This window comes from Dryobates pubescens, chromosome 15 (genome assembly GCF_014839835.1).
Source record: "Dryobates pubescens isolate bDryPub1 chromosome 15, bDryPub1.pri, whole genome shotgun sequence".
NCBI lineage: Eukaryota > Metazoa > Chordata > Aves > Piciformes > Picidae > Dryobates > Dryobates pubescens.
Window position 1 is genome coordinate 12,655,428 of NC_071626.1, and position 18,246 is coordinate 12,673,673.

The following is an 18,246-nucleotide window of genomic DNA, read 5'->3' on the forward strand; positions in this document are numbered from 1 at the left end:
GAGGTGGGAGATTAATGCTCCACCTAAGCTGACATTGACCCTGTGGGTTGCATGTCTGGTGTAACTAGGATGCAATGGACTGTGGGCTGCCTGGTCAGCAGCCTGAAAGCAATATGACTACAAAAAAACATGCCAGCGTTGAGGTGTCCAAGTTTAGTTCCATGACTCAATTCTCAGAAGTGCTTCATCACCCAGGGCTGCCCCTTGAAAAGCAGGATGACAGCCCAGTTTTGTTCTCAAAAAAGTGGGTCAGACCTTGGCCATGTAATTTGGTGTACAGTAGGATGGAGCTGAGTGGGAGGGAGGAAGATGGCTGTAGGTCTGCTTGACATCCCTCCACCTCTGTGTGAGATGGACCTCACGGTTACCAGGGTTGTGTACTGTGTGGTGAACCCTTTGGCTCCACTGACCATCTTTCTGCCAGTGACGCTACTTTCCGTGTCTGTGCTCTTCTTTTCAAGAAAAGTGTTTAAAACCTTTGCCCAATGGCTGCTGTCTTGTGTCCTTACCTCTAGCAAACTGCTGAACAGGACATATCCATGTTTAGCCGCAACCATTTTAAGGCTTTCCTACAATGAAAGGCATGCTCAGTAATTTATCTAATACATACATTATATGGATATTCAAAAAGCAGGTATATTGCTTTATCCTGTAAGTCACTTTTTGCTATTAAATCAGTGCCCGTAAAAGCCCTGTGTAGAAGTCCTCTTAGGCTGTTCTTAAAATAACTGTAGTTCCTGAATTAATTTTAAATGCAAAGTTTGTCTCTAATTTTCACTTGTTCAGCACTGCCAAACAACTTGTATAAGGCCTATTTAGTATCACTGGGTTTTGTGACTTACATGACTTAGATATCTAATAGCAAATGTGGAAAGTCCCTAGGGTGAGAATGACAAAGAACTGCACATACCTTCTTAAGGGGGAAATCCTGCATACGTGATGGGACCAGAATTTGGTTTATGACATGGATCACGCCATTTGTGCCCACCACATCACTGAGTACGATTTCAGCGTTGTTGTTCAAAACCACTGAGTTCTGGAAAGGCAACAAAACTATGTTTTCTGTGGAACCTTATGTGGGTGGGTGAGGCTGATGCCAAATTTCTTTGATACAGTGAGGCCAGAACATTCTTTCTGTGCAGCAAACAGCTTTGGTTTTAATAAACTGCCCTTTGTTTTTTAAAGCTCTCCTCATGGAAATAAAGCCAGAGTGTGAGGATAAAATAGGGTGTCAAAGCAAGGGTTGTAAAACATTGCACAGCAGGTAAGGGCTGAACAATTCAGCTGAATGGACAACCCTGGTTTAATACTATTTGTTTATTTTTGCACATCAGAGGAGGAAAGGGAATCACTCTGCTTTAAAAAAACATAAAAAATGGAATGATAACAGACTGGTTTATTATTCTGACCCATTCCTTTTCATGGTCTGTTACCTGAGAGTAGCTGATGTGTATTGGGTCCCCATGGAGAGAGGTGACGTTGGTGATTGTTGTCAAGTCACTGTACAACAGATTAGCACAACCCACCATATGGTGCCGGAGGACTTGAGCCATCACTCCTTTGTCAATCCAGTCTTTGACCTGCAGCCAAAAGTGGGGGAGTTGAAAAGCAGATGAGCAAGGTCTGTAACTCCAAAGCCTCACGGCCAGCTCACCAAAACATTCTGGCTTTCATACTTACTCGTGGGTCACTCTTCAGTATGTCTGTGCGAGGTACAAACAGAGTGAAAGGTCCAGGGCCTGCAATATCTCTGATAGACAAAGTCTGCCAAATTTAAGAGGACAAAGAAATAATGAGTCTTTAATGTACATAGTGCCATCCAGCAATGGGGACAAGCCCTGCTCAGTGGGAAGTAGTCTGCAGTGCTGTTCCGGATGCATGTTGGTTTCCCTTCCCTGCCATGTGAAAGTGAGAGAAACTTGTACAGTGGTGGCTTTCCTTCCCAGCCCTGTATGTCACCAGTGCCCATGGGTATCAAACAGAAGATTCAGCTTATAGCCAATTCCATTTCCTCTGCAATGATGAACAGAAGAGGAGGGAAAGCTGCCAACTAATTCTAAGCATCAGGAGGGTGGAGGAGGGCTATTCCCTCCCTGGCAAGGGTAGATAAATAAAACTTTCATCCTGAGATACTGAGGAGTGCAGGTGTTTGTATGTGCATTTGGCTGATACATGGTTGCTAGTACTTAGGCATAGATTAACTTCTGCTAGAGGTCCAAACTGACCTGGGGTAGTGCAGGCAATTTGCAATCACCATTGACAAACTAAAATAATAAGAGCTCTGCTAAAGTGAGAGGAAGCAGTTTACCATGGTAGCACAATCAAAGCTAGAAGGAGTCTTTGGACTAGAAGGTCACCATACAGATTTGTGCTGCTCTGCGACTTCTGGTAAATGAAGAATTACTTCTGCCAGTCCCCAAAAAGCACATAGTGGTGCATACTTGCTGTCTGGCAATGCACACCAACATCCTGTGACATTGTCAAGGGGCAACTGAAATCAGCATTGCAGTTTGTAAATGCAGCAGGGATAGGAGGAGACCGGTATTCACTTGCATGAAAATAATGAGAGATGTGCTAGAAAATCTGAGACTGTGAATGGGGCACCTACATTTCTCTAGGATCTCAGTCTTTATTATTAATTCTTTAGAGGTTTTAATGACAGTTAATAGTTTAAACTAGAACATCTCCAATATTAGTGGCTGGTGATCCAAGTCCAGTTCCAGTTTAGTTGAAAGATACTGGTGCATGCCTTATTCATACCGGGTCCCTGCCCCTCTCCTTAAGGTTAAAAAAAGCTCCCAAACCCAAGAGGAACACCGACCCCCCTCAAAAAGAAAGGAAAAAAAAGTACATGACCTTTTCTTACCTCTAAGTGGGAATAAAACCTAGATGTATTGGAGTCCCTAAGAAGTTCCTGCAATCAGAAAAGGAGACTTTGTTAAAGTGCTGCAAATGTGGGACAGCATCTGTGAAGTACAAACAAATACAGCTCTTGTAAAGAAAGAGAACTTCTGGCTTGGAATAGACATTGCCCACCTGCTCCTGTTGTATTTTTACCTTGCTCTATCAAAGAACAAGCTTCTCTGAAATCTAAAAATACCAATGTTAGCTCCTGAGTACTGCAGTCATAACAATTGTGTGTCTGTTGGTTTTGGTTTTTTGTTTGGGCAGGAAATGTTATCTTGCAGCATCCTGTTCCTATTCCTGGCTCCTTGGATTGGGATTTTTTCAAATTCTGTGGTAGATTTACCAATTTGTTCAAGAAAAAAAAATGAAACAAAACTAAAACCAACACCAACCTGATGCATTCCAAGAGAAACATTTTATTAAATAAATATCTGAAGAAAAATAAGGGACAGAAACAGGTGCAACACTTTACCTGGAAGATATTTCCTCGGCACTTAAATCCATCCCCAACGTAGTTAGGTTTGCAGGTGCAAGTCCTTTCTGTCAACTCTGTGTCATTACAGATGGCAAATTCACTGCAGCCTCCGTTATTCTTGTGAGATTAAAATGGAAAATATTTAATTCCTTTGTTGCCAGTGTACAGAGCAAGTCCAGTACACCACTTTTGCCCTCAATGTCTGTAGCTTAGAAAGACTTAATCAGAACAGCTTTTTGAAACGGGACCTTGCTGGAACTTCTCACAGAGTATACTTTCTCATAAACAATAAAGAGTATTTAAGGTTCATAGGAAATAACTCTCATTTTATGCAGAGGATGTAGTTTTGATTCCTTCTCTATATCGTCAGATCATAATGTTATAAGGATCCAGAACATTTCCATCCGGGTTTCATTCTGCATCTTGGGGATGGTTTGACTTAGCTGGTCTGGCAAACCAGCAGTGACTTAGACTGAAGGGAACTATCTATAGCTGCAAATGACTTTTACAGTGCTAGGAGCCTGGATTTCTAGATAAGCATTATCATAGGACTGTTTATTGTTCTTTGTCTGATGGCCCAGGTCAGCTGAAACGGGGACCTGCCATACATGCTCTCCTCTAAAACAGCTGTCTGCCTCTGGGTGCACCACCAATGTGACCTAAGGCTTGGAGTAGCAACGATGCACCTGACCTAGCCATCTGCCTCCAGTAAGCTCCCTGTGCTAGGGGGAGAAGTTCCTCATCCAGCAGTAGCATGCTGGGGGTCAGAGCTCTGCCCAGGCAGTGAACTAGCACCTCAGTTTGCAAAGAAGTTTCTATCCTAGACTTGAGAGCAAATCAGGAAAAACTGAGAAGCCATCTTCACTTTTGCTTTTTTTCATAGTGTCCTTTCTGTCAGTAGTCATTTCATGCAGATTTCCCTATGGGCCATGAATGAGTGTAGAAGTTTCTTTGGGAGTTACTAGTGGGGCTTGACTTGACCATGGTAAGTAGGGGCTTTGGGTGTGTTTGTTATTCATTTCCTAGCTTTAGGTGAACCGTTTGCAGTCTTGGGTTTATCACAGCTTTCCATGAAGCTTTATAGCACAGAGGTTTGCCAAAGTGGAGCTAATTTAGTCTCTAGTCTGACAGATTCACCTCTCATAACGTTTGTTTATATACCTAATTAACCAGGCATATTTAGATAGTTGGAAGCAACATTGCTGGGATAAGGCATAAGAAAAGGCAAAAGCATACAAAATTGTAGGAAGCAGTAGATCATAACTGTGAGCTCCCCTTCTTCCAGCTCCTGTGTTAACCCTTGCCCTTTCATCTCTGCAGCCTCTCAAAATTAGAGAAGTTCTGCTGACAGGCTGGGCTGGGAGGGTGAGAATTATTGTCTCTGTGCACAGAGCAGCAGATCAATGTGCATGGGAGAGTGGGTATGCCCCTGCTGCAGCTTGCCAAGGAGTAAAGCAGTGCTGCTGGTGCAGAGAACCATGTTGCTTGCAAATATGTGGCTTGCAGTATGTGAGCTAGCTAGTATGAAACAAAGGTGGCTGAATCTCAGCCTGCAGTGGTAGGTGAAAGACAAAATAAGGAATACTATAGGAAACCCTGCATTGTGTGTTGTGGAGGGAAAGAAAGGAAATGTTTGGTGTGGAGAATGATTGTTGTGTTTTGATTTCCGCCCCCTCTTGTTAACCTTCTCATCAAGAGGTGCTTCCATTCTCCTCATCCACCTCTTTACCTCCTCTGTTTCCCTATTCACTGAACTGCTTCTGCTTCAGCTGGCAGTGTTATCTGTATCATGCATCCATGGGGATGCGTCCAAGACTCAGACTATGTGGCTGAAGGGGCTGTGGAGTTCTGCTCTTTGACTTGCCCCATGAGAGCTCTGTCCTAAGTGAGCCTGCAAGATGGGACCTCTGATGGAAACATCTACTCCAGGGAGCCCAGGCCCACTGAGCACCTCTTTGCCCTAATATGAATTTCACTGGTCATGCTGCAATGTGAGGACTTGGTACTCTGATTGGACTAGAAGAAATTCAGTCCAAGAAGCTGATGTGTATGCTGAGACTTGATAATTTCTCTTGTTCAGGGTGCACAGACATGGTCCCAAATTGCACCAGAAGACTTAATGACAAGAGAATATTAAAAATAAATAGGTGTTTTGATCCACTGTAGACTAGTCTCTTTGGCTCCCTAACACCTGGCTCTTAGAACTGCTAGAAGTAGCCCTTGAGCATCAACAATGTGAACTATAGGTTTTGGGGCTTTTTTTATCATTACAAGTACCATGTAGGTATCATTTGAACCAAGCTCTTTAATTGCCTTGCCTAGAAACTGTACTCATTTATTTGTTTCAGTAGTAATTGAAATATTGGTAATCTCTCTATTACAGACATAAACTTAGATAGTAGCTTTTTATATGAACTCTAGTAATGACAAAAAATATGCTGAGAAGATATGAGTGACATTTTACCACTACTGACTAGGGTCTGTTTGTCTAGACCCAATCTGAAGTGGGTTTTTAAGACTCAGTGATGAATCTGGGCCCTCACTTTTGTTACGCCCAGGCTGTGGTCCAGGGAAAACCTTTACTTCATACTCAGTTTCTGAAATAGCCACGGCACTAAAGCCCATTCTGAACCAAGGACATTTAAAGATCAGGTAAATTAACCTAAAGTGATTGTGGGCATATCTGACTTACTTTTAAATGCATACAAAATCCAAAATGTAATGCTTACAAGGACTTAAATCCTCTCCTTAACTGGATACTCACTTGTGAGCACAGACTGATATATGTGCATCTTTTGCCATCTCCAGAGTACCCCTTCAAGCAATTACATATGGCCTACAAAGCAAAACCAAAAAATAAGCATACAGGGAAAGAAGATATTTTAAAAAACATAGCACACACTTAATTTGCCTTCCCCCCCCCCCATTGTTTCACAGTGATAAAGTGTACAATTTATTAAGCTAAAATTGCATCATACAGCAGTTTCTTTGCCATCACGAGCAACCATAGACTGAGATTGGGGAATAACAATTTCTCAGAGGCTCTATCTGCCCATTCCTTGACTGACTATCTCTTGTCTCTCCTTTGTTGTCCTGGTCATTTGAAATGATGCCTTTGATGTCTGCACGTGGTCATTTTGCTGGCAAAACAGGCTAAACCCCTAGTATGTTTCCCCTCATTTTATCTGTATGGATTTATATTCCCTTCTCTTCTCTTCTTTTGGTTGTCTTGGTTTGTGGTTTTTCTGGGTCTCTTCTGTTTGTTTGTTGGGTTTTTTAAGTGATGAAACCTATGTTCAAAACACACTTGGAATTGTGTCCTGACATTACTGATGCAGCAGTAATGCATTTGACACATCACAGTAACTTTGTTTTGCACTTGCAGTTATCACAATCATGAAAAACCCTGGTTGCAAGGAAATTTCTTATATTCCTCTCCAATTCACTGCTTAATGATTTTCAGTTTAGGATGCACATTTGCTATATACATGACTGAAAATTCAAGGAGATTTCTGCATCAGAAATAAAACTACTAGGCAGTGTAACAGCAGTGGTTTATGTACCTGGATGACTGAAAGCCATATTATGTTTTGTGAGTTTAGATCTGCAGTGCTGGGATTTTACAGTGAAGATTATTATTGCTCTGATGTTAACCATATTCTTATGGGTAAGGAAGTATAAACAATCATGTTGTATCTATCTGCAGTGAGGGTGTATGGAAAAAAATAGCTACCACCTGTCTTATCTAGAGGGATGGGGAAGGAGTTTGGTGGCTCTGTGCTCCCACTAGAAATGTTCTGACTTGCAAATGATAGCCAAGGCAAAAAGTTAATTGACTGGTACTAGCTAAATGGACTGACAGGATTATTGCCCTTCCTGTCTTGGGATAACTAGAAGTCAGGATGTGGACTCTGATGTCTGGTCACTGTTTTGTGCGTTGGTTCTGAGGAGACTCTGTTGTACAGCACTCACAGGATTGCAGTCCTGCCAATAGCAAATATGACACGACAGGGCGATGATAAGAAGTGCTGCAATCAGGGTGTTCAGCCTCTTCTGAAGCTGTTTTAAAAATAGAAACACTAATCTGTGTCACTTGATTGCCTGGGCCAATTTGTTTCTCCTGTCATCCCTTGTCTTTTTATGCATCCTTTTCTTTGGAGAGTAAGTAGCACTTCTGCATGTGAGATGCAGACAGGTGGAGGAGTGAGTGGATGCTGGTGAGCTGTAACCCCTATAAGAGAACTATGATGTGGGCTGTTTTGTATTCATGTGAGCATGTTTGAGCTATGCTGGGAAAAGGGCTAGTCTGTAATGGAATTTTTCCATGGACAGTTTCTATAACAGTGAAAGAAACATTATCTGGTGATACTTCTAAACTGACAGGTTTTCATATCAAAACCTCCCAGTAGAGAAAAACAACTGCTTGAAATGGCAAAACTCTGCTTTCCTCCAAAGCTTTGGATTTCTTTTACTGAAAATACTTTTTTCATGTTTGTCCACATTCTTTCTCAAATAGCTTTCTGAGGGAACTGTATACTTTTCAGGATTTAAAAAAAAATCCATTCCTCCATTTAAAAACAAAGTGGAGATGGACAAATTTTTTCTTTACCCAACTGTAAACACTTGACCAATTTTATTTATCTGTACTGACAAAGTACTCACTTGATTGGGTCCAGTCTGTGTGCATTCTGCATTTCTATCACATCCACCATTGTTCTCCAGACAAGGGTTGATTTCTTTATGAAACAGAAACAATACAGTAGAAAAGATTGACTTCTGAAAACCCAAGTAGGGAGAATTTTAAGTAAAGTATACTGGGAATGCAGGTCTAAGACAACTGTGAATCAATGAAACCAATTCCCTTAACTACTTAATAGCTTAGTCTAGGTCTTGTAGTTGTCTTGGTGAAGGCTACCAGCATTTCTAAAACCATACCTGGAGAGGTATGGTACAAGAGCATCTCAATGTCTTTATGTTTGTAATGGCCAGAGGAACTTTAGTGTATCAAGCTGCTGAAGACAGGCCTATCTTTACTGAGAGGTAGATCTGTTTTAACCAGTGTTGTCACACCACACTGCTGTGGTTGCATGGTTTGTCAAGTAGTACCAACCATATGGCAGGTAGAGATACCTTTGGCATCAAGGTCTATAGTATCAGGAAACTTCACTTCTGGCTCATAGTAAAGGAAAGATCTTCAGTGTACAGAAACTCTCAGTGCTGTTATTGTCCTGTGTGACATATGGGACATTACAATACTTACCAATGCAGACAACTCCATCTCCAGTGTACCCAGCATTGCAGACGCACACTCTCTTGCCAGGCGTTGTCCTTCTGCACTCTGCCTTGGCAGAACAGCCACCATTGCTGGTCTTGCAAGCATCAATAGCTGAACAGTGACAACAAACCAGACTAAACCCATGTGCTTAAATGGCTTTTTGCTTTCCAGGCTAAGCTGTCTCTATGTTTTTAATAGATTTGCTAACATTTTCTGAACAGAGAATCTTTCTGATTTAAGAGGCCATAATTTCATTAGTGCCCGGTATTTAATACATCTTACAAGATGACAAGAGTGAAAGCTGAGAAGGTGCTTCTAGTCTTGTTGAATTCACCCAGGACAGACATACAGTAACTTCCCATGTTCAGATTTTGCCCATTTCAAACAAGCATAATAAAGGGACCTTCAGGTTCTTCTCTTGATTAAATGTGAAGCTCTGCCTTAGCTTGCCTTTTTCCACACAGAGATCACATTTCTTCTCTTTCAAGAGGTCTAGACCATAATACCATCCAGCCCTCCTGTGACAAAATTCTCTAGTTGTTATTCAGGTGGATGTTCGTGTCTTTTCTCCAATTCTGGATGAGTTAGAGGCTCACAAAATTAATTGCTCAGATTACCCTGAGATCAAAGGTGAATAAGACCAACCAAAAAATTACTTCAGTTTTTGCCTCAAAAGATCCCAACTTGCTGTTTCAGAAGCTGTAATAGCCAGACTGGAGAAATTACTTATCCTATAACTGGTTTTGCCCAGGAATTGTGTACAGGGGAATAAGGATGAGTGCAGAGCCACTGTGGGTGACCTGTGTCACTCAACTCTCCCTGCACATGGGGAATTTCCCAACAGTAGATTGAAATGGATTTGGCTGATTTGTGCCAGAAGAGAAAATGAAAGCAGCCCCAGTAAGAATGTTAAAATCTTGGATTAAAACCCTGCCAACTATTGTCAATAGACAACTATGCTTCTGTTCTCAAAAGCCTTAGTACTTTAATCAGTTAAGGATTAATTGAAACAACTGAAAAATTAATTGCAATCAGTGTAGCTGGAAGCAGGCTGTTTCATAAGTCTGGATATCCCAGACTCTTGAAGGGACACCTAGGATAAAATACTGTTGCCCCTTTCTGAAGGTCTCAGATCTCTCTGGTCTAAAGAAGCTGATTTTACCAACTCAGAAATCTGTGCAAGTTCAGAAAGCTGAGGAAACAGTAGAGCTGTAGAGCTTCCAATAGCTGGAAGTGCTATTGTACCCTGACTTGGCCTCTCTTTGCTGGGCTTTGTTAGGAAAAGGAGTAAAAGTCATAATCCAGGTTTCATTACTCTGCAAACAATGGGGCCTGAGTTGTGCACAGCATGTTCCCTTTTCTCTGGTCTCCCTTAGCACAATGCCTCACAGCTTGGAGAGTTTGAGCCCTTTGTTCGCTGTGAATCTGCACCTGTTGGGCTCTTGCTTATTTTGAACAAATTGGCAACAATTCCTGTTTTTTAACTGGTACACAGGGAAATGGTCATCTCTCACCAGCTCCACAATGACCACAGACTGCTTCAAGCATGTTTTGTCTTTTTCTGTTTTAAAGGGGAAGAAACAAAGTCCACTTGCCTGTGCAGAGTGTCCCATTCCCCTCAAACCCAGCTGCACACTTGCAATAGGCTGTGCCGTTTGACAGGAGAAGGCAGCTGAAGAAGTAAATGGAGACATTAAAAGAACAAAACCAAAGTAATCAGGTCTCCTGTACAGCCCTTGCTTTTGTGCATTGCTCTGAACCTAATGTTACATGGAAATAACAGGGCATTTAACCATACAGTATAATGTGGTTGGAACCATACAAATGAACCTATTCTGACCAAGCTTTACAAATACATTTTGGATGCACCGTTTCAAAGATTGAAATTGCACACTTTCACCAGCAAGAGTCCTATTTTCTTGTGCAGAACCCTAGAAGTTGCATGCCTGCTTACCTGAAAACTGTGCACACACTTTTTTGAGGGATGAAGCTGAACTGATGCGCAGGCACAGGAGCCACATGTCTGAGTTTTCTGGGCTCAGATTTGGGTTTTTGAACAGTATGCCCTTGTGTATACAAGTGTGGGTTTACTGCCAAACAAACTTTGTATAACACAGGGATCACTTTACGATGTCACCCAGGGACAATGTCACAACACAGCACAATCCTGTCCTTGCTTCCCATTCCTGCTATGCCTGCATCTATACTCATACCTGCAGCAGCAGATGAATAAGGCTCAAGAGAAGAACATTTTGCTTCTCACCTCAGGAATGTCTTGATGTTAACATGTGTAGGATCCCCCCCAAGCAAATACGAGAGCGGAGTTTTACCAAGAAAGCCTGGTAAAATGTCATTGCTGTGAACTGAAGTTCACAAAGTGGAGTAGATAATGGGGAAAATGGGGGTTTGCCCCTCTAGTTTCTCTGCTCCTATGGAAGAGCCGTGGCTGAAAATGAGGATGCTTTCCAGCCACCTTTCATGTTTGATCATTTTTTCAAGTTTATTGGTTAATGTAAATCTTGCTCTCTGATCATTAATGGCAGGTGGGTGCACATCAATAAATGGATCACTGACTTGCTCCTTTTTAGTCATGTGTCATGATGAATGGGGCAACTAGGACAAGCAGACAAAGTCCATCTCAGAAATCCACTTTTTGTGATCAGTCTTGCCCTGGCCTTTTGCTCTCTAGTGCTGCAGGTTCTATTTCTTTGTATATTGCATGACATGGTAGGATGTCTCATTTCCACAACCCACCAAAAAAAAAAAAAAGTAAATCCCATTTGTTTCCCCTTTTGACATGCACATTCACAGTATCACAGTATCACAGTAACTAAGGTTGGAAGAGACCCCAAGGATCATCAAGTCCAACCTGTTCCAACAGACCTCACAACTAGATCATGGCACCAAGTGCCATGTCCAATCTCCCCTTGAACACCTCCAGGGACGGCGACTCCACCACCTCCCTGGGCAGCCCATTCCAATGACGAACGACTCGCTCAGTGAAGAACTTTTTCCTCACCTCGAGTCTAAACCTCCCCTGGCACAGCTTGAGACTGTGTCCCCTTGTTCTGGTGCTGGTTGCCTGGGAGAAGAGACCAACCCCCTCCTGTCTACAACCACCTTTCAGGTAGTTGTAGAGGGCAATGAGGTCACCTCTGATCCTTCTCTTCTCCAGGCTAAACAATCCCAGCTCCCTCAGCCTCTCCTCATAGGGCTTGTGCTCAAGGCCTCTCCCCAGCCTTGTTGCCCTTCTCTGGGCAATTCTGAACTTTTTGTCCTCATCACTGGATACATTGTTAACATTGCTCCTTATCTCTGTGGCAGAAAACATGAGTGTTGTCTATGCTGCTGAGAGGTCTTCATAAAAGAGCAAAATGGACTATATTTTTTGCCTTGTAAGATATTCCCTTTTCCCTCCCGTCCTTCAAGTAAGTGGACTTCATACATACTTAGCACTGGTATGGCAGGAGGCGTTGCATGCATCATCTTTGATTTCTGCAAGAGGGAAAACAAGAGATGAAACAGAGACCAAAACCTTTGGGATCAACCTCTTTCAAGTTTCCCAGTCTTTCATTCCCACCATGCAGAACTGGAGTCTGAGTTCTGCAGCAGACAGCCCTGCTGTCAGTCTGTGTAGAGACGCCATCTGCACAAATCAGTGGGTACCACTTAAATTCCTTTGTGAGGAGGAGGCAGCATGACCATGTATCACCAAGAAAATATTTCTCTTGTTGTCATTTACCTGTTGTCATTTAGAGTTTTGCACACTATTAGTTTAGAAAAACCTACACTTACATAATCAAAATAACTGAAATTTGCTCTGATATAATCACTCTAAAGTTAATTTCAATACTGTATTTTTCCTTGAGCAAATGTAAAACTGACTTTGAATGCTATTATTAACAAGCTTATATCATTGTTTATTTTGTACTGTTATACATAGAGTTCTGAAATAGTTATTTAATACAGTGCTGTAGAGCTGAATCAACTTATTGAAGCACTCGAGAGGGTTTTTATCTGTGTCCAAAATGAGCTAGGTAACTGCCCTGAAAAATATATAGCCTTAAAAAAATGGGCTATTATTTTGGGGCAGATACAGGATGACACAGGTAGAGAATAGCTGAGTAAGGCATTTAGGTCTCACATTCTTAGCTGGCTCTCTTTTAGTACAGTAATTAATAGTCATAACACAGGAGTGTCACCTGTGTTTCACTGCATGTGGAAAGCTGCTGGATGTCTGGTAGTGCAATGGGATCTGATCACAACTGTAGTTCTGGCATTTCTTAAAATGCTCACTTCTTGCTCCAGGAAACAGTAAGTAAATGAGGGCACACTCACCTGTCTCACACCTCACTCCTCTCCAGCCAACATCACATTCACAGGAGCCATCCCCATTGATCCCACTGCTGCATTTCCCATGGACACAAGCACACACTGCGAGGAGAGATGGGAGGAAAAACCTGATCAGGGTAGCAATGTGCACAGCAAGACAGTGAGGGGAAGGGAAGGCAAGAGAGATGGCTTAGATGTCTTCTCCTGATGGCACATTCTGCTCTGGGCAATTTCAAGAAATGCTTTGGCTTCTGCCTATTGACTTCTATCTACAGAATAAATCTAAATTCAAAATATGCTCTTATTTCCTCTATTGCCAAATACAGGGACTAAAACTGTATCTTAATAGGAAAGCACATTTGAAAAAGCAGTGCTGCGGAGGGTTAGTCTTGCTGGACATGGTTCAGAAGGTGCTATCTCCAAACAAGGGAGCACAGAGGAAATGCCATAATGGGGAAAGAAAAGGGTTAATGATGTTCTTGAGACTGGCCTACTGCCCCGAGTGAGATGTGACTTTTCAGGATCTGGAATGGGCACGGTTAAAAGATCTAAGGGGAAGGTTTTGACATCTGACAAGAGTAGCAGGTGTGCCTGAGTGATTTGGGGCTGTTCAGTACCTTGATCACAGTTGAGACCATATTTGCCTTCAGTGCAGCTTTCGCAGGCTGTACCCACAAACCCCTCTCCGCACTCGCAGATCCCGGTGCCGTTGATGCCATCCAGACAGACTCCGTTTCCAGAGCACGTGTTCCCTGCTTTCCCCGGGCAGGGCTGGCACTGCTGCCCGAAGAAACCTGCGCAGCACTCCCTTGTCTGTAAACCCAGAAATGCTGTGCTGAAGGTCAGCGTAGCAAGCACGTGGCTGCTGAATATCGACTCTTGGAACTGCTGCAGGTTGAGGGTGAACTGGAAAACTGAATTTTTAGCAGTGTTTCATCTCTCCTGGTCTCTGGCTCTGCTTTATACTGTGCCAGGGCTCTGTTTGCTACCCTAAGTGTTTGGTGGGACCCAGCTGCCCTCCACCACCCCAGGGAAACGTGGATGGGATTGTTAGGGACAGGTATGGGATTACACTTTCCAAACCTGTGCTCCCTCTGGATGGGATTGCTAGGGACAGGCATGGGGTTACCCTCTCCAAACCTGTGCTCCCACTGAATGGGATTGCTAGGGACAAGCATGGGGTTACCCTCTCCAAACCTGTGCTCCCTCTGCACCACATCAGCTCCCAGCCCTTCCTATGTTGCAGCTATCATCAGCCTTTAACTTTCCAGTCTTTGCTGCATCCAGCACAAAGACCCATTGTCAGGGACCGCCTTGACATGCTCTGCGTGTTTAGTGGGGATTATGAGGACGGTGAAGTTCCGGAATGTGGGTTCCTGGCTTTCACCATAACAGAAAGGGTATACTCACAATGATGGTTTTAGCACACTTTGTCCAGCACCTGAGCTGGATGGTGTATATTCTCATGTTGTTCTCCGAGAAAACACAGTATTTCTTCTCCCCTGTCTGAATAAAAACCGACAGAGAAACAGTTGCACTTCTGAGTCATATTGATCAAGTGCTTTGAGAAATGGGTCATTAACTTTATGCATGCTGTGCACTGACTTGCATTCACAATTAAAATGACGGAAACACTTTTCAAAATAAAAATACATTAACTGAATGATTTTCTCCTGGTGAACCTGGGATCAATTTAGCTTGGTGCCTGTGGCATTTTAATGCTGTGTCTAATAATGCCTTTGCTCAGAATTGAGCAGATTATTTTTCTGAATTCTGACAAGCATTTTTTTTCCCCTGCACATTTCTTGTCCTTTCTGCTTTTTCTTTGCACACTGACTGCTGAAGTTCTGCAGAAACAGCTACTGAAACATTATCTTCTAGGTCTGGACACAGTTGGGAAAGATCACTTGCTGAAGAAGCCTTGCTGATCTCATTGTACCCTTGCTAGGAGGTTGATAGAAGCATCTATGCAGCTGTTCCTAGCAAAGGAAATGTTAATGTTTTTGAGTTGTACGCATGAGCAACTCTGTTTGGCTTTGTCAGCAATCACATTAATGGAGTGGATGAGACTTGATCTACTTTGCAATCCCTACAGTCATAATATATTAAAAAAAAAAAAAAAAAAAAAGGAAAATATGCCTATATAATCCCAAGAGAGAGGCTTTCCCAGAGAAAGCTGGATGTCAAGAAACTCTAGGTCATGTGATGGTTGAGAGTGACCTCTAAATATCTGTGGTTCTCATGTGCTGGATCTGGGCATCCAAAGTCTCTGTAGTCTTGCACTCTGCCTGTGACCACGACTCTCATCATATTGCTGGGGACAGGCTGAATTTACCTTTCTGTACATCTTTGATTTGAAGGGCTCAGAGATGCTTCTGTAGTTTTTCCTGCAGCAAGCGTACTCCAGACCATATTCAGCTCCCTTAGTTTTTCATGGTAAAGGTAACCTTTGCAGTTTGAGTCATCTTCAGTTGTTCCAGTGCATTATTAGAAACTGGGCTTTCAAGATAAAACTCTCTACACTTAATTCTGCTACCTTCCTTTCAGGGTGGATTGAGTCTACTGACTGTAAGCAATGTGTGTAGCAGGCCGAAATAGCTAACATAACTTACTGAAGCTGAAGTAATGATACTAAAACCAGAATTAAATACATCTATGCTAATTTTTGATTAAAAAAATAAATATTAGTATTAATGATAAAATACTTACTATTTCTTTTGTTCCTGGGGGACACTTTGATGGGTTTGAACAAATACTGCACTTTTCCTTAAGCAACACAAATGGGAGGAAATTAGTAGAATTTATAGGGCTGCAGACAGGTTGCTCACCAGAAAATGCCTAACTTCCATCTATGTTTTAAATATATGCACCTCAACATGCACAGTCAGGATAATCCCTTTGGTAAAGGTGGAGAGGGTAGCTGCACTGCTTGGCAGGAGGTCTGTAGGGACACCTTCTTCCAAGGTGAAGAAGGAGAGTTCTTTTGCATATTTTCTTTTGCTTTCCTAAAGCAATGATTCCCAAAGGCCTCCTCATTTAAAGCATAAGAAGCAGCAAGTCCTGAGCTTGGATGTGGTTTGCCTGTGGTGCAAGGGCAGCTTTGAAACGGAGCCCTTGTGCCATGTGTATGTCCCATGCCACATGTGCATGTGAATCATTTGCTTGTGTAAGATCAGTTTCTGCAAGATGCTTAGATACATGTTGTACCTAGTGCATGAGGTTTAATATTATTTCTGTCCAGCTATGTCCTTGCTTCTAGCAAGGCTTAAAAGAATGTGTAAGTATGTTGCTGCAGTTGAACACAGCAGGGAAAACAAATTTCCCTGGGAAAACAAAGGCAAGTACAACCATTTGTATTCCATGTGTAAAGGAACAAAACAAGGACAGTTTACTCAGGGGGGTACAAGGAGTTCACGTGTATGTGCAGTGGTAACCTGCACTTGGAATGCAAAGATAATTTGTTTTTCCCTACTAAAAATATTTTTTTCTGCTCCCCTCCCCCTTTTTACTATATAATCAAGTGGCCTGGCTAAAAAGATATGTAAGAATAGTGTGTTACTATTATTTTCTGAAAATTAAAACTCAGGATTTGCTTATTCCTATGTTATTTGGGTTATATTTTATCCAAGCTGTCAGTCCGCTGAGTGCAAGATGAAAGCTGTCTTACTAGACAATAAAAATCTGGTAGGAATATCATTTGTGGAAAACGTGTGCATTCCTTACTGGGAAATAGTGCCAGGCATCCTGTACATTTGAGCTATGTTTGGCTACAGATTTCTCTGATGGGCCTTGAAGCACTTAAGAAGCAGAACCACTTACAATGATCCTGGTGTCATTGATGTCACACCTGTTCTTCTGTATTTCCAGGACTTTTCCCAACCCATGAATCATTCCTTTGTCTGTTGCAACATTTGTATAGCTTATAGGTGCATCATTTACAAATAGCTACAAAAGAATTGAAACCTGTTAACAAGCACCAGAGATACTTAGTAACTATGTGGTAACTACAGCATTAGCAGATCAAAGAAGGAGCAAAGTGCAAGGTTCACTTCACTGAATGGGGTTAACTTCAAGCACTTGCTCACATCCCAGTCGCTGCATTTAAGAGCTTGACTGGACTGAAGGGCATAAGACGACTTGCAGCCTGTTGAAATTTCTTAGCAATACGATTTGGCAGAGCAGGTTTTTCCACCATGGGGTGGAGAAGAAGAAGCCTAAAGCAAGACAGGAGCTGGGACTGCTGTTGTCAGGGAATGAGAGGCTTCAGGGAAGCCCTCCCAGATGCTGCTCTTTCAAGAAGGACTTTCATCATCTCACTGTTACCCTGTACTCCCATGGTGACCTCACCAGCCGCATCCCCAAGATGCTTTTCCAAACAGAAGGGTTGAAACTGCTTTGGTGAGAAGCTTTCTTCCCTCCTTTGCCTGTGCCCAGAGTGAGCCCTAGAGCAGAGAAGGAGAATCAAGTTTCCTTCCCTGTGCCACAGAACTGGGTGTGTTGCTTAATCTTGCTGTGCCTGATTTTCCCAGGAGTGGTCTTGAAAGACAATTCATATTTGTTGTCCAGTGCTTTCAGCTCTTAGGATTGAAAATAGAATTAATGTTTTATAATTGAAGGCAAATTTCTAATAGCTGTTGGAGGTCAGATTAATGACTGCTTTGTGATGCAGACGTATAGCTGCCAGAGACAGAGGTCTACCACGGTAGGTTCTAAATTGCAATGCTAAATGTGAAGAGCACAACTGAAATAAAATTCAATCAAAGATCCCTTCAAGACTGACTTTGGATTAATCAGGTCTGAGAGAGGCATTTCAAGCGAAATTCAATTTCTGTGCTGTTAAATCTCAGAAGCTAATGGGGGGAGCACAGCTGCTTTTGACTGCACACTAGTTGAAATTCGAGCTGGATTCACAAAAAGCAGCACCAGTACCTGGTTGTTGTGGAGGAAGAACCCAACCTGGTAGGAGAACCCTAGCATGGTCTCCCTGTGCATGCCATTGTGCAGATCGTTCTTCAGGAGCTTCTCATCCAGCAAAATGTGATAGCGGATTTGCCCTTCTTCCTGCAAACACACAGTTCCAGTCACAGATGCATTGCAAAGCATCCAAAGTTACTAGGGATAGCTTTTCTCAAAGGGTGTAAGCCAAACAGAAATTGCCTGAATTTAAGGAGAAGCTTTTTCAGCTTGCAGGTTATTTCATATTTCCTACTCTGGAGACCCTGCATTTCTCTCCTACTAAAACTTCTACTGACCATGG

The 18,246-nt window shown here is 42.4% G+C and overlaps 1 protein-coding gene across 1 annotated transcript in view; it reads right to left on the reverse strand.

Moving 5' to 3' along the window:
• STAB2 (stabilin 2) overlaps positions 1–18,246 on the reverse strand; it is a 75,588-nt gene that overhangs the window by 17,239 nt on the left and 40,103 nt on the right. The window contains exons 34-50 of the mRNA XM_054167733.1: positions 17,919–18,050; positions 16,809–16,934; positions 15,699–15,755; positions 14,400–14,495; positions 13,607–13,802; positions 12,996–13,091; positions 12,107–12,152; positions 10,253–10,329; positions 8,643–8,768; positions 8,045–8,118; positions 6,147–6,218; positions 3,380–3,499; positions 2,867–2,914; positions 1,681–1,764; positions 1,434–1,580; positions 911–1,036; positions 510–569 (exon numbers count right to left, since the gene is read on the reverse strand). Of these exons, the coding sequence (XP_054023708.1) occupies positions 510–569; positions 911–1,036; positions 1,434–1,580; positions 1,681–1,764; positions 2,867–2,914; positions 3,380–3,499; positions 6,147–6,218; positions 8,045–8,118; positions 8,643–8,768; positions 10,253–10,329; positions 12,107–12,152; positions 12,996–13,091; positions 13,607–13,802; positions 14,400–14,495; positions 15,699–15,755; positions 16,809–16,934; positions 17,919–18,050 (1,683 nt within the window). The remainder of the gene's footprint in view (positions 1–509; positions 570–910; positions 1,037–1,433; positions 1,581–1,680; positions 1,765–2,866; positions 2,915–3,379; positions 3,500–6,146; positions 6,219–8,044; positions 8,119–8,642; positions 8,769–10,252; positions 10,330–12,106; positions 12,153–12,995; positions 13,092–13,606; positions 13,803–14,399; positions 14,496–15,698; positions 15,756–16,808; positions 16,935–17,918; positions 18,051–18,246) is intronic.